Genomic DNA, 15,459 nt, shown 5'->3' on the forward strand with positions numbered 1-15,459 from the left:
ACATGAAAGCTACTTTTTAAGAGAGTGGCTTACAGGGAAAGAGTATTATAGAGAGACATTTAGTTATTGACACCTTCTGAAGGAGCTGGTAATTATCTTGCAAAGAGCCCATGTCTCAAGGTGCTGATACCTGCTACTAACTCATCATTACTTAGATGTTTACTGGGTTTTTGCTGGTGGCATAAGTATACCTTATTTCCCTTCTGTGATTTCTTTTTCTCTAAGCATTTACCAAAACATTTGTTATGTTTTCCCACCAGAATCTAATATTGGTGAAGGCAGGGACTTTTATTTCTTTTGCTCACTGCTAGGACAAAGGTAGGCAGGCACTGGGAGAATATACATCTGATGAGTGAATGTAATTCAGGATACCCATGATTACTTTTCTGCAAAATTGTGATAAGATCTATGTCTTGGGAGGTTTTGAGGATGAGTTAAATGAAAATGCCTTGAAAAATTACTAGTCTTTTTAACATAGAGAAACAAGCACCATGCTTATACTTGGTATGTGAACCAATACTAAACTAAGGAGTAATACAAATTATTCACTTTATTCAATAAATTTCTACCACATACTACACTTGTTTTGTTCCATAGAAAGTGAATTATAAAGGATGCAATCAGCAGATACTAGAAAAATTAAGCTTTAAGATTCAGTAAACATTGATCTTTTCCATTACCAGCAAGGACATATTAAAATTTTAGCTTGTTCTTTTAAGATGGTAATCTATTAAATCTATGTATCCACTAACCAGTTTCCTAATATTGGGATTTAGTAGCTTGATTAAGAACCTTTACAGAAGAATTTATTGGTATTAGAGTAGCCCAAGAAAGTTTCTGTTAGGTTTAGAGGTGAAACAGACAAAGCAAGCGTTACCTGGCTTTCCTTCTGTTAGAAAAGGGAAAGCCTCTCTATTACCTTGGTAAGTCTTGCTTATGAAACTGCTTCAAATATATGTGTTTATTTAATGTCGCTTTATTAAGTTATATTTTTACTAAGAAATATTTGATATTTTCAGATCTGTGTGTGTTACATATATGTGAGTTTCAAAGTAAAGTAATAGGTGCACATTAACCAGCTTTGGTGTAGAATATTGCCAGTACTGTTGAAGTGTTCCTTGTGTACCCCTTGAGAACTTAGCCTGAAGTCACAGATTTTACACAATTCTAGTACCTTTGTGTTGGGTCTTATTCTGAAAGCTTAAATCCACTTAAAGTTATTTTTAAGTGTCATATTGACTTGCTATTATCTAGAATTTATTGAATAGAAAAACTGTAAGATGAGATTCTGTCAGTGTAAACATGCTAAAATTAACAGTATTTCTCTTTCAATCCAATGTTGCAAAGGGAATGCGATTATATTTTCTAATTTACAAAATCATTTTGAAAGGTATCTCACTGAATTCTAGTCTACTTTTTATTTATAGTTTACATAAATGACTTTTTGACTCAGAAAATGTCATCATTAAAGCTCATGTTATCAGTCTGCCAGCCCTCTTCATAGCTCTTAGTGCTCCTGCTGCCGTATATATGGAAACAACATAGATGAATTTACTAGTACGGAAATATTTTGCTGACTTTTATATATATTATATAACATTTTGGCTTTATTTCTATTATAGATGATATTCTTTTTTTATTGAAGTCACATTGGTTTATAACATTATATAAATTTCAGGTGTGCATCATTTTATTTCGATTTCTGTATAGACTACATGATGTTCACCACTAATAGTCTAGTTGCCATCCTATATTTGTTCATTTTTATAAAAAAGCAGTATATTGAGGTACAGTTGTATCTCAGATATTGTTGATGTTTGTTTCCTTTGATAAATTTTCTTTCTTCCCCAGGAAATTTTTATGCAGATTAAATTGCCATTGAGTAAACAGTTTATCACTTAGATTAAAACGCTGTTTCCCTAATTTCCTTAAGATTAGACAAATGATCTTAAAGTAATTTTTCGTTATGAAAGTAACCAAGTTAGTGATGAAAAATACAAATATTATAGAATGTATAAAGTTGAAATAGCCAATTTTTCTCCCTCCCACTCCCTAGAGAAATAATGATTTAACAGATTGGTACATATTTTCCATTTATATCTAAACAATTTTTAACACAAATGGGCACATACTATTTGTAATGTTCTAAAATTTCTTGTTTTTTCTTTTCCTATCTCACAATCTATTTATGGACATCTTTCCATTTCATTACCTTTTGAATTTCAAACTACACAGTATTCCATTTTAGGAATGAATCATGATTTCTCAATCCAGTCCTCTACGGAAAGAAGTTTAGATTATTGTCATTATTTGGGCAGATATTTTCAGAATCCTTTCAGGATCTTATAGCACATATGTTTGATGTTTATGTTTGATGTTTTACCAATGAGAAGAAATCTAAATATTGACTAGAGCAATGGTTCCCAGATCTTTCAATATCATGGCAAGTAAAGTAAATATAAAGTAAAATAAAAGAAGGGACACACAGTAGTATTACATTTTAAATTTTGCCAATAAGACTTTTAAAGAAAACTGCTCTCTACTGTCAGTATCATTTCATATAGGAAGACTGTTTTAAGAACAAAGAAGTAGGACTGAAATATTTCAAAATAGGAACAGTCCTTTCCAAAAATGTCAAGTTTGCAAACCTATAGTTGTGTGTGTGTGTGTGTATTTCCTGGTTATTATTGTATAAATTTTGCCATGTATCAGTGACACCTTTTGTACAGACTGGGGTTTGAGGACCCATTGATCTAAAACAGGGGTCAGCAAACTTTTCCATAATGGGCCAGATAATAAATATCTTAGGCTTTGCAGGCCACATTGTCTCTGTTTCAACTCTTTAACTCTGCCATTGTAGTGGGAAAGCAGCTATAGACAATAGATAAACTACTGTATGTGGGTGTTTTCTGAAAAATACTTGATTTACAAAATAAATGGCATTGAGCTGGATTTGGCTCGTGGGCTTTAGTTGGGCCACCCTTGATCTAGACGAACCTACCTCATTCCATGCGTAAGAGGAGACATAACTTGCCTCATTGATAAATGGTATGCAAAAGTTATTTGCCTTTTTTTTTTTTTTTTTTTTGGTGAGGAAGATTGGCCCTGAACTGCCACCTGTTGCCAGTCTTCCTCTTTTTGCTTGAGGAAGATTGTTGCTAAGCTAACATCCTTGCCAGTCTTCCTCTAATTTGTGTGTGGGATGCCATCACAGCATGGCTTGATGAGCAATGTGTTCATCCGTGCCTGGAATCTGAACCCGTGAACCCTGGGCTGCCAAGATGGAGCACACAAACTTCACCACTACACCACCAGGCCAGCACCTGTTATTCACATTTTTAATACAGTAAAATAAATGTTTTAAAATTTGCCTGACTATATAAGAAGTTAAAGTAGTTTTAAAAGAAAACTGTTGTTTGATAGGGCAGAATGCCTGCTCTCCTGGGGTCACAGTTGACTTAATGTTTTACTAATTGTGTTTAACCCCACTATATTGAGATTGTCCTTTTCTGCCAGGTTTATTAAGGTGGTATTTATTGTATTTGTGTTATATGCCAGCCTCTACCCTAGTGATATTCACTCAAAACGTTTCATTAGAAGAATCTAATTTTTGTTTTTTAAAGGATGGTTCACCTTTTGGATCTTATTTCACTTAGCTTAAAAAATATGGCAGAGTGAACAGATTATATTGCTTATCTAGCAGCATTTGAAACCAATTTTAGAGGTTGTTTTCTGAGTTTTGGAAGTAGTGACATAAAAAGATAGTATAGAATCACTCATTTGACCTCTGCTTTGAGATTGGTTTACCCATTACTGTAGGATGGCTAAGGTTTGTCTTTTTATGTTGAACTTATTGAAATCCTAGTCATGCCCCATGTTTAGGCCTTTTCCAAATCTGATTCTCCAAAACTGATTGACAGCTGCCGAGTTCTGGTACTACAAATTGTACTGCTTCCAAGATACTCCACTGGAAGATTGTGGTGATGGTGGTGGTCATGGTGATGATGTTGAACAGTGATAATAGAACCAACTTTATTTGACTGTTTACTAAAGGACCAAGGCTTTTACCTGTGTTAACTACCTTCGTACACATTTCTCTTCTTTTTACTGTGATTCAATTATCCATGCTCCCACCAAGGGCCAGTCTTCCACTTAGGCACCAGATCCCATTGTGTACCCATTTAAGGCTGTTACTCCAACCGTTCTCTTCTCTCTTTCCTGCAGTATCACTTTTTTTCTCCCTTAGCTGAATTAGTCCCATCAACATACAGGCCTACTGTTTTATTCCCGTCTTTAAAAAAAAAGCGGGTTTTGACTTCATATTCTTGTCCAGCTATAGCCCATTTTTCTGCTTCCCTTTATAGTAAAACTTCTAAGAAAAAAAGTTATCTGTACTCTCTGTCTCCATTTTCTTTCATCTCATTCACCGTTGAATCTTTGCTGAATCTTAGTTGACCTCTCAGCACCTTTTGACGTAGTTAAGCACTCTCCCCATTCTTGAACAGTTTTCTTCGCTTCAACCACTACCTTGGTTTTATTTTTCATCTCTTATGCTGTGTTTTTTTTATATCTGTGACCTTTAAACAAACATAAGAGTGCCCCAAAATTGAATTCTTGGGCTTCTTTTTTATTTGTACTCATTTCCTGAGTTATCTAGTCTTATGGTTTAAATGTTGTCCATATTTTACTAATTCCGAAACAGATACCTATTCTCTGACTCCAGACTTGTATCTTTTCCTGCCTAGTTGGTATTTCCATTTGAAAGTCTAAGAATCTCAAACTTTACATGTGCAAAATTGAACTCCAATTTTTCTACCCTAAACTCCACTCTTCCTCTAGTTTTCCTCATCTCAGTAAGTAAACAGATAGCACAGTAAATAACACCTTCATTCTTCCACTTGCTCAGACAAAAAACCTTGAGAGTTTTCCTTGACACTTTTTTCGCTCACACCCACATCCAATCCATCAGCAAATCTGTGGGTTCTACCTTCAAAATGTCCAGTATTTGACTGCTGCTCTCCACTTCTAAGTATTCTGGTTTAATAGTAATTATAATAATGGTCAAAGTTTTGAAAATTACAAAGGATTTGTTGAGAGTACAAGGGGTAGGTAGAAGATGATTTCAGGCAAAAGGGTAGTATAGTCAAAGGCGTGAACAATGTGGAAGAGATTGGTGTACTCAAGGGATAGGAGTAAGAAAAGGTTATAGCTAGAGCAAAGGTGTAGAGTTTGCGAGTGGTAGAAAATGTGGTTAGAAACCTAGAACCTGGATTCTTAGTGTCTGGACTTTATCTTTAGGCTGCTTGTTCTCAGCCTTTTTTCTACCCCCAAAGTAGGACAGATGCCAAGCCTTAATGGTGGCTCCCTATGGCAGTTGTTCTCTGTAAGTAGAGAGAAGATTAGACCACCCGCAAACCCCAAGATGATCAGATAGATTCTCCTGCCCCTGGCCAAACCCACACACAAAACTCTTACACAAGCCCTTGTTTGAGAATCATTCACTGCTGCAGATAATGGGCCCCCACAATAGATTTTTTTAAAGCAGTTCTATAGTATGATTATAGTCAGGTGCCGCATAACAATGTTTTGATCAACAATGGACCACATATATGACGGTGATCCCATAAGGTTGGTACCACGTAGCCTAAGTGTGTCGTAGGTTATACCATTTACGTTTGTGTAGGTGCACTCTATGATGTTCACACAATGACGAAATCACCTACCACGTTTCTCAGAATGTGTCCCTGTTCTTAGGCATTGCATGATTGTAGTGTTTTGAAAAGGTAACGCTAGTGGCAGCCTGCAGGAGTCGCTTATTTAGTTGTTTCCATATTGGATCTTAAAGAAAAGGTAGATATTTATGAGTATTTGAGAATCCTTCCTTGACCAGTAGCTGGAGAGGAGCTAGTAGAAAGAGATGAATAAGAAGAATGCTTCTTTTTGTTTGTTACTTTTTTTAAACTGATTGCCCAGAGACATAGTGCCATTTGTAGTTTTATAGTGGTTGACGAAATAACTGAATGCTTTTTTTCATTCTTTTCTAATTCTTTAGGAACGCCTTTTTACCCAAGTCAGCCAGTGTATCAGTCAGCACCTATTATAGTGCCTACGCAGCAGCAGCCCCCTCCAGCCAAGAGAGAGAAAAAAACAGTAAGAGATCTGTATTTTTCTTATTTTAACATTTAATGTCCATTCATTTGTCAAATAAGTTTACCCACAGCTGTAATCATTATTCATCTCAGTCCACAAATGACTGCCGTTTTTTGTTCCTCCCTTACATTCTCACCAGTAGGCCTGGAGGATTTGTATGGGTATATGGCTAGAAGCTGCAAGCAACATTTGCATACTATCACTTTTCAACATGCACTGAGCTAAGTATGCTAAATGACAGCATGCCCTCCAGCTTTAGGACGGGGAGGGTTTAGTCTGCTAAGATCTTACTAAGTAGGAGAAATTTGAGCTCAGTCTGTAGCATCCTGATTGTCCTTTAGCTCTAGTCCTAATCAGCTCTACCTCCAAATATGAACTGACAGGGGAGAGAAATAGCACAAGAGAAAATGAGCACCGTATTAAGGATAACAAAAATCTTTCCTGTGGAATAGATTCATTTTAAGAAACAGAAAGCAGAATTGAGAAAATATAGTCTAATTGGTTTCAGTCAGTTACAGGGGCTTTGCCTCTGTATAGTAAGGCAGGCCCAAGAGAATTAGAGTGCAGTAATACAGAATTTACATCACAGAACTTTTGTAGTAGAATGGCTTGCAATCTTTTATCCATCAGAACACAAACAATGGGTGATGTTTATGAGAGTCTCCCTCGTTCAGACAGGTAAGATAGGTGGGAGTGACGTCATAGCAAGACTCTTGAAAGTGCTCTCATTTAATAAAGATTAACAAGATTCAAAACTTTGGTTCTTTATTATCAGAAATAAATTACTTGTGCACGTCATAATAATCAGGACATGCCAGTGTATCGTGACACTAGAGTTGAGAAATTATGCTTTGAAAATGTTGAAACAGCATGGCAGATGTTGGACTTGAAGAACACTCTCAGAATGCAGAAAAATTAATAAAGAAGATAATGAAAATGGAAGACAGTAATAATAGATGTTACTGAAGAAGAAAGTGGAACAAATGAATTAGAAGCAATACTTAAAGCGAGTAGAAATGAGTTTCTATACCTGAACAAATAGCTGATGTTAGAACTGTTACTGAAGAACTACAGTTGTCCCTCGGTATCATGGGGGGTTGGTTCCAGGACCCCGGCAGATACCAAAATCCGAGGATGCTCAAGTCCTTTATACTATAAAATGTCATAGTATTTGCATATAGCCTACACACATGTACTTTAAATCATCTCTGGATTACTTCTAATACCTAATACAATATAAAGGCTACATAAATAGTTATACTTCACTGTTTAAGGAATAACGACAAGAAAAAAAAAGTCTGTACATCTTCAGTACAGATGCAACCATTGTAGACCTGTCGATCCGCACTTGGTTGAATTCGTGTTCGCAGAACCTGTGGATACAGAAGGCTGACTGTAATCCAAAAAAAGCTTCCAGATTCACATGATTTTATTAGTGAATTCCTTGAGATTTTTAAGAAGCTAGGGCTACCTCGATTAAGCTCTGGAGGTAATGAGAAGCAGAGGGCCCTTTATGTCTCAGCACTGTCCCAGGATGGAAGACCTAGAGTCAGGTACTTCATCTCCATTATAGCACCATCTCCACTGACATCTATGAGCATAGGTAACTTTTAAAAAAATTAAAAGAAGAAAACCATACACGTTCTGCATCTTGCATCCTTTCACTTACAAATACGTGTTTTTTTTTTTCTTTTAAGCTTCAGTGCGTAGTTGTGCATCCTAGTTGTTAGTTGAGTTCTTTGTGTGAGCCACTGCCACAGTATGGTAACTGACAGATGGGTGGTCTGGTTCCATGACCGGGAAATGAATCTGAGCTGCAGCAGTGAGACTGCCGAAACCTTAACCACTAGACTACCAGGGCTGGTTCTTACCAATGCATCTTGATGATCATTCCATATCAGTAAATGTAGATCTTATTCTTTCTACTGGCTGTTTGGTATTTAATTGTAAGGATCTCACTTTTTGGTTGGTTGCTTGGTTTGTTTGTTTTGAGGAACACTAACCCTCCTCTTTTTGCTGAGGAAGACTGACCCTGAGCTAACATCCATGCCCATCTTCCTCCACTTTATACGTGGGACGCCTTCCACAGCATTTCTTTTGCCAAGCGGTGCCATGTCCGCACCCGGGATCCGAACTGGCAAACCACGGGCTGCCGAGAAGCGGAACCTGTGAACTTAACCGCTGTGCCACCGGGCCGGCCCTATTTTAAATTATTATGTTCTTGATTGGCCTTTGGTATGTTTCTGTGTCTTTGCTGGAACAAACAATATTGCAATGAGCATTCTTATGTACATATATAAAGTTGTCTGCAACATAAATTACTAAGTCCTAGGATATGTCTTTCATTTTGTTAGAGAATCATGTAAGACCTTTAAAACTTTATAGAGTAACTTCCATATTTTAAAACTGTTTTATAAATCTTGTCTTATATTAGGCATTGTAAATAAAATCAGTCAGTTTGGCAGTGCTTACAAGACAAGTGTTAATACTTTACCTTTCTGACCTAGAAATTTAGCCAACTAGGTCTTGTTTTAGCTTGTTATTCTAATTAGTTCATGTCAGAGCTAATGGCCTAAATTTCTTTGAATGACCCCACGTGTTTCTGTGATTGAAATAAAGTCTGATGTGGTACTCAACTTTGATATTTGACAGGTTTCCTAGTTTGCAACTTTAATATGTCGTATGCCTGTAACTCTACTACATAGACACCCATCTGTGAATATGCCATCTTATTGTAACTTTATAGATAAGAATTCGGGATCCAAACCAGGGAGGTAAAGACATAACAGAGGAGATTATGTCTGGAGGTGGCAGCAGAAATCCTACTCCACCCATAGGGAGACCCACATCCACACCTACTCCTCCTCAGGTAAGACAGTGAGCCATGGTGGATGGTGGTGTGTATTTGTTCACTAACCTCTACTGAACTCTTCTTTTTTCTATAGCCACTTTCTGTGCTTTCCATTTCCATCAGTTGTCTCATAGCTTCAAATATCTAAATGATATTTAAACAGACATGTTTCTCTTTACAAGTTATTATAACTTTCAAATTTTTATTGGTGGTATTTTTGTGTATTGTCTTTACCTTCAGAGTATAGCTGCTGCCACTCTTCCTAGTGACCTACTACATGATACCAAAAGGAGCTGCAATCCTGCAGAAACCTATCATTAAATGAGTATCTTATGTTTTCAGTACAGAGCCTTAGGAATTAAGTGCTGCACTATGTGTTAATGCAAACAGTAAGGTTAAGAAGTTGAACATTTTACTGAACAATGTTGTTTGAGATAATTGCCTGTGTTAGTCAAAGCATACCTAGCTGTATTTAAGATATACCCATTACCTTTTAGGACTACATTAATGAGCTTCTTGAGTGAAAGGGGTGTCGTCTTTAATTATTTACAAGGATTATTAGTAAATTCTGTCAGTTAAGCACCTTTTTGTTCTTGTTGCAGAATGTGGTTATCATGGTCTTGTTAGAGTTTACATTCTTGCTTTTAGAAATCGAGACATTTCAGGAGGAGCTGGAGTTTAGTAAATTACAGTAGAGAATGGAATCCCCCAACTTGGACCAGATTTTGATTTCATCACTGGGTCACTTTAAATTTTGGTAAACCTTTCAGAGGAGAAGAGTGATTTTTCAAATCTTCAAAATATCTAAAGCGAGAGCCCAGCATATAAAACAGATAAACCCAAATTTATTAAGGAATAGGGGGCTGCTTCCTTTCCCCTCTTGTGGCTGGATGGTGAGATATTCCTCAGAGACTCATTTTTACAGACGAGTGATATGGATGATCAAATATAAGGCATTTCAGAATGATAGATGATTGACTGGATTTTAGTAGTATAGTTTAAAAAAAGTTCTTGAAAATTGAGATCACAATAGATGGCTGAGTTTAGAACCCCTTGAAAATCTGTAAGTTTTGAGTAAGCCTAAAACTTGGGCCTTTGTGTAATGATGTTGATGATAGTTTCTTCCATCATCTAGACAGGTATAATATGTGATCATCTAGATAATGTGAATTGTAGTGTCAGATTAGTGATCCTTAATAGAACTTTTCACCATTCCCACTATTGCCCCAGGAATATTCCGAGTCTGGAATGTTGAAGAAGATTTTATATATTTAAGCTCATCCCTGGAAGTGAACATGGGTCAAGCATCACTTACACATTTAAATTATCTACTTATGTGCTGTGTTAGGGAGGGGTGTACTAGAGCCCCAAATTTGGGATTGGTTGATCAGTGCAGTTAAATTTTGGTCTTTATTTTCCCACTTTAATTAAGATACTGTTACTGTCAAGCCATATAATTGACAATCTTCTGTTGATTTGTGTTTAAATTCTCAGTTTAAATATGCGTTAGTTTATCTTTTTGCCTTTTAATTCCCTGTGGAGTTGGTTTGTTTTTCTTTAATCTTACCAAGCTTCATCCTACCCTCTTCTGGTTATCCCTCTGTCCTTCACCACAGAAATCCTATTGCTCTTTATCTTTCCCCAGGGATCACAGGACTAAATACAAGTATATATGTTTGAGTGGTCATAAAGCACGTTAAATGTACATTTTAGTTGATAAAGACCATCAGTCATTAATTATAATGTTGATAGTTCTTTTTGAGGTGTAATATCGTCATGAAGCATTAGTTTGTTTTATTAGGTGGTTTGCATTTAAATCCACACTTACCAATCTGTTGTTTTTCCGAATGCGTGAAATTCATAGAATGAACAAATAGCTTTTTAACAGAGACATACATACTAGAAATACTTCATTTTTCTCTTAAGAAAAGCAACAGCACAAGCATCATGATGGCAATTGAACTTGGCTTCATTGTCCAGAAATTTATACAGTATTGCACGTAGAATAGGAGAGGACATCCCTGATGAAGGGAGGCAGTCATTACTGCCAGATTGTCATATCACGTAAGAATATTGACCCAGTGTTTCAAAAGAAGCTAGAAATCTCTATTTATATAAAAAAGCTGCCAGTTTTAAATGTTGGCAACTAATTCAAGTAACAAATAGCACTATACCAGCCAAAGAAAACTCATTAGGTTTAGCCTAAAGGCTGCTAGCTTGCAACTTGAGCCTGATTCTAGATAGATCCTGAACCACATCCTAGTTAGTAAGACTACAGAGGAGACAACCGTCTGCATCAGAATTGATGACTGAATAAACACTGTATTGCTTTTGGCCTTATGGAATACCTGCTTTCAGCCACAATTGCGTATGCTGTGAACAGCAAAACATTTGCCTATCATTGAGCTTGTCCCAGTTTCTTTAAGGGAGACAGAGGACACTTACTCCTTTATAATTGGTACTCCTGTGAGGTGTATGCAGAGAATTATGAAGATGCAGAGGTGACCAAGTGACAGAGTTGCAGCACAGACTCAGATGAGTTGGATCACAGAAACCTATTAGTGGTGGTACAGGTGAGATAGTATAGGAGAGAGGTGTAAAGCTTTGGCTTAAAATCAGACATACTAGGTTTCAAGTCCCCAGTTCCACTACTTAATTTTGTAACTTTAGCCAAATTACTTAATCTTCTAGAGACTTAGCTTCCACATTTAAAAAAAAGTGAGGAAAATAAAACCTGTCATATAGTTATAAGGATTAAATGAGAAAAATACTTAAATTGCTTAAGCTCAGGGCATAATGATCATTCAATAAATGTTATCTGTTGTTAGTGTTACAATTACTTTTATTTCAGGAGGCACAGAGAATGACTAGAAGAGTCTGGGAAGGCTTCACAGCAGAGTTGCCATTTGATCTGAGTTCCCAGACTGGTATTCACAAAATCGAAAGAGAGAGAAAGGTAATTCAGGCAGAAGGGCAGCATGTGCAAAATGGCATATGGAGATGGGAAATTGGATGAAGGGAGACTATTGTCATTTCAGGTGATAAATTAGGAAGTCAGTTGAAGGAGAGGAAGCCAGTTAGAGAAATATTCAGCAATTGGTTACTAAGTAAGTAGGGATTAGAGTGACCGTTTAATCTATCATCTAAATTGGGGCAGTTTTAGAAATGAATAGGAGTGCTGTTAATACTTTTGCTGGGACAAAAGGCATGAACCAGTACTGTCCATGTAAACAGGGATGCATGGTTCTAGATGTAAGAGAGAGGGAAGAGTCAGCTTCAAGCTTAGATACCTGGATTTATAGTAAAACATAACGTGGGGATGTTTGAAAAGAGAGATAATGAGTTTGATTTTGGCAAGCAATCAAGCTAAGAAGAGTTGAGAGACTGCCTTGGGTGAGGAGAGTGTGAGGAGGATGGAGAGGAGAAATAGGTTTTCGCTACTGCTGTTTTTACCCTAAAGAGAAGATTGAATTTGAAATTCTTACTGCCTAAATTTTAAAATTATCTATGAATAACTCCTGGAGATTTTATATTTCAAATGTAAAGAAAATATATCTATGTGTATATGTGTGCCCATTCAGATAATCACAGTATGCATATAGAGGTGCTTGGATGGACATCACAGAGTACCAGAACACTTGCGTTGGTCTTCACTCTATCACTTAGAATTATACTGTTAGGTCAGAATGTTAAGCCCTTAAACCCCTCTTTTTTCATCTGTAGATTGTACGAAGTAATCTCAGAGTTCCCTTTTAGTTCTTAAATTTTATTTAAGTGGGAAAGAAAGGGAAATTTTTGTTACTTTCCCTCAGCATCAAAATCTGTCAGCTATATCTCTGTTGTTGATCGAAATAAAGCACAGGAACATTTACATGTTAAGAAATGTGCTAGCTGCCTGAAGTCATTATGGGACCCTGTAGGGTAAAAATAAATACATGCTGTTGTATACGCAAAGCTTCCAAAGTTCTCTACTTCCAAACTGATAGGGTGGTGTATCACTTAATTTTTTAAATATATGCCTTTCTTCCTCTCCCTACTCCCTTTTGTTCTTTTCTGTGTTTTAAGAATTACTCATATAGTGAGGCCCAGTTTTAATGGGAGACAGTGCTGTGCCACAGGGTGTAGGGGCAGAGAGAAAGTTGGAAATTATTGATTCCTGGCACATCTTAGGAAAGATATAGCCTCTCTTGTCATTTGGGAAAATTGTCAAAGTCAGCAGGTTCTTCAATCTTTTGAAGAGCTTCTTATAAACTTGATACTTGGAAACCTTAAATTCAGACTATTTGTTAATTGGTTCATTTTATAGTTTTAGCAATAATAGTTAACTAACATTAGGTTCTGAAGCTTAGATAATAATATTCATATTAAAAGTATTATGTACATGAAGTAGCTAAGTTCCTGTGTAATGTTTGAAAGGGATACCTATATCATGTAAACAAATCTTAACTTTTACAATATCATTTTGTCATCTCAAAGGCACTGATGAATTAATACCATTGTCTACCTTGAAGCGTATAGGCATGTAGGTTTTGTTTTAGTGATGTCTGTAATAAAGATAATGGTTGTTGAGTTAAGTCACATTGTTCTTCATCTTTAATAAAATAATTTCTCATTAGTAATGTCCTTTGACTTAAAAATGGTTCTTTTCAATAATGTAGAAAGCCTTGTAGACTTTTAACAGTTATCTAAGGTGGAGTGGATTCTCTCAGAGGTTTTAAGTGAGATGTCATGGTGAACAGAGACCCTTGCTGGCAAGGGTTAAGCTGTTCCATTGTTTAAAATGAATTTGGGGGCCGGCCTGGTGGCGCAGCAGTTAAGTGCGCACGTTCCACTTCTTGGTGGCCCGGGATTCGCTGGTTCAGACCCCGGGTGCGGACATGGCACCGCTCAGCAAGCCATGCTGTGGTAGGACTCCCACATATAAAATAGAGGAAGATGAGCACGGATGTTAGCTCAGAGCCAGGCTTCCTCAGCAAAAAGAGGAGGACTGGCAGTAGTTAGCTCAGGGCTAATCTTCCTCAAAAAAAAAAAAAAAAAGAATTTGTACACAGACAGCCAGAGGGTCCTTCTTAGAGCTGTAGAGTGGGATTTTTTATTTCATTAGGTCTGTCTCCAACAGTGTTTTGTAAAAATGTCCTGAATTTGTAATAAAACCTAGATTCTTCAGGTTCGGTGCCTGTAGGAATTTCCTAAAGCAAGAGAACAGAATTTGACTTCAGGCCACTTTTGAGATGCCATATCTTCTTTTGGAAGCCAGTAGAACAAGTATGTTTTAAGTTGTTTTGGCATCCCAGTAAAGATCCACTTAGAAGATATTAATAACATTAAATTTTATTTTATTTTAAATGATTCTTCATTTTTACTTGAACTATGTGTTTTCGTAATTCTTCACCAAATTTTCTGAAAGCCTTTGCTGTCATAGGGGTATGATTTTACCCTAGATACTCTCAGTTTGAATCCTAATTATAAGGAAAGTGTCACTTGAGCTTTTTGCACGTGTAGCAAAATTCGTATCCCTTACCATCTCCTCCAGTCAGACACAAGAACAGTGATAGTGCAATTTGTAATCAGCTAGCAACGACGATGTTTACAGTTGCAGGGATCACAAGAAGTGTTGTCAGAGATCACAAGAAACTGTCAGGTTCAGTCATTTATCTCTTAGTGAAAATGTATTTTCAAAATTAAAATGACTTTAATTTTGTGTGTGAAAATTATAAATTTCATTGGAAAAGAGTAGTAAGGGAAAAAATTGTAAGCCTGAATTTTACTGCTGAGAATTAACTGTTAACTTCTTCGTGAATATCCTTCTAGACATTGTTTAGTGCATATATACATATGTATATCCACACATATAATTTAATATATTTGAGTTTATTCGTGCCATTTTATAACTACTATTTTTTTGGTGATCATGCAGAAATGTTCATTTTTGACTATAGGTATTATTGTAGTATTTAATGGCTACCTGGTGTTTCTTTGTTTGTATGTACCTCAGTTTCTTTAAATTCACAGGTTTTCCTATTCTTTCTTGTTTGTCACTAATATTAACAATGTTATGATGAACAGCTTTGTGTCCTTATTTTTGTATTATGGTGGTGTTACCTATCCTCCAGAAATGTACCAGTTAATCTCTCACCAGCAGTATAAGAGAGTCCCCCTTTCCTTATATTACTGCTTATTTGATAGATTAAAAAATCGTCTCGTTTAATTTTTATTTATTGATTTGTAGAGTTAAGAATTTTGATGTTCACTGGTTATTTCTTTGTGTCTGAATTACCTATTCCTGTCTTTTGTATACATTTCTCTTGGGGCGATGATTTTTTCTGATTTATAAGCACTCTTCACATGTTAAAGAAAATTTCCTTTGACATATGTAAGATTTCTTTCTAGTTTTCTATCATATACAAGTTTTAAAATTCTTACATTCACAGGTTACTGTATTTTCCTAAATAATTTAT

General features: G+C 36.2%; 1 protein-coding gene across 50 annotated transcripts in view; it reads left to right on the top strand.

Annotated features, from left to right (window-relative positions):
• The window catches only part of EIF4G3 (eukaryotic translation initiation factor 4 gamma 3), a 319,678-nt gene that overhangs the window by 172,260 nt on the left and 131,959 nt on the right, over positions 1–15,459 (top strand). For all 50 annotated transcript variants that reach the window (XR_011534615.1, XM_070599696.1, XM_070599791.1 and 47 more), the window contains 2 exons: positions 6,053–6,150; positions 8,897–9,019. Coding sequence is in view for 49 of the 50 variants with exons in the window: in XM_070599696.1 (XP_070455797.1) it covers positions 6,053–6,150; positions 8,897–9,019 (221 nt within the window). In the remaining variant the exon portion in view is untranslated. The remainder of the gene's footprint in view (positions 1–6,052; positions 6,151–8,896; positions 9,020–15,459) is intronic.

Source organism: Equus przewalskii, chromosome 2, assembly GCF_037783145.1.
Source record: "Equus przewalskii isolate Varuska chromosome 2, EquPr2, whole genome shotgun sequence".
NCBI lineage: Eukaryota > Metazoa > Chordata > Mammalia > Perissodactyla > Equidae > Equus > Equus przewalskii.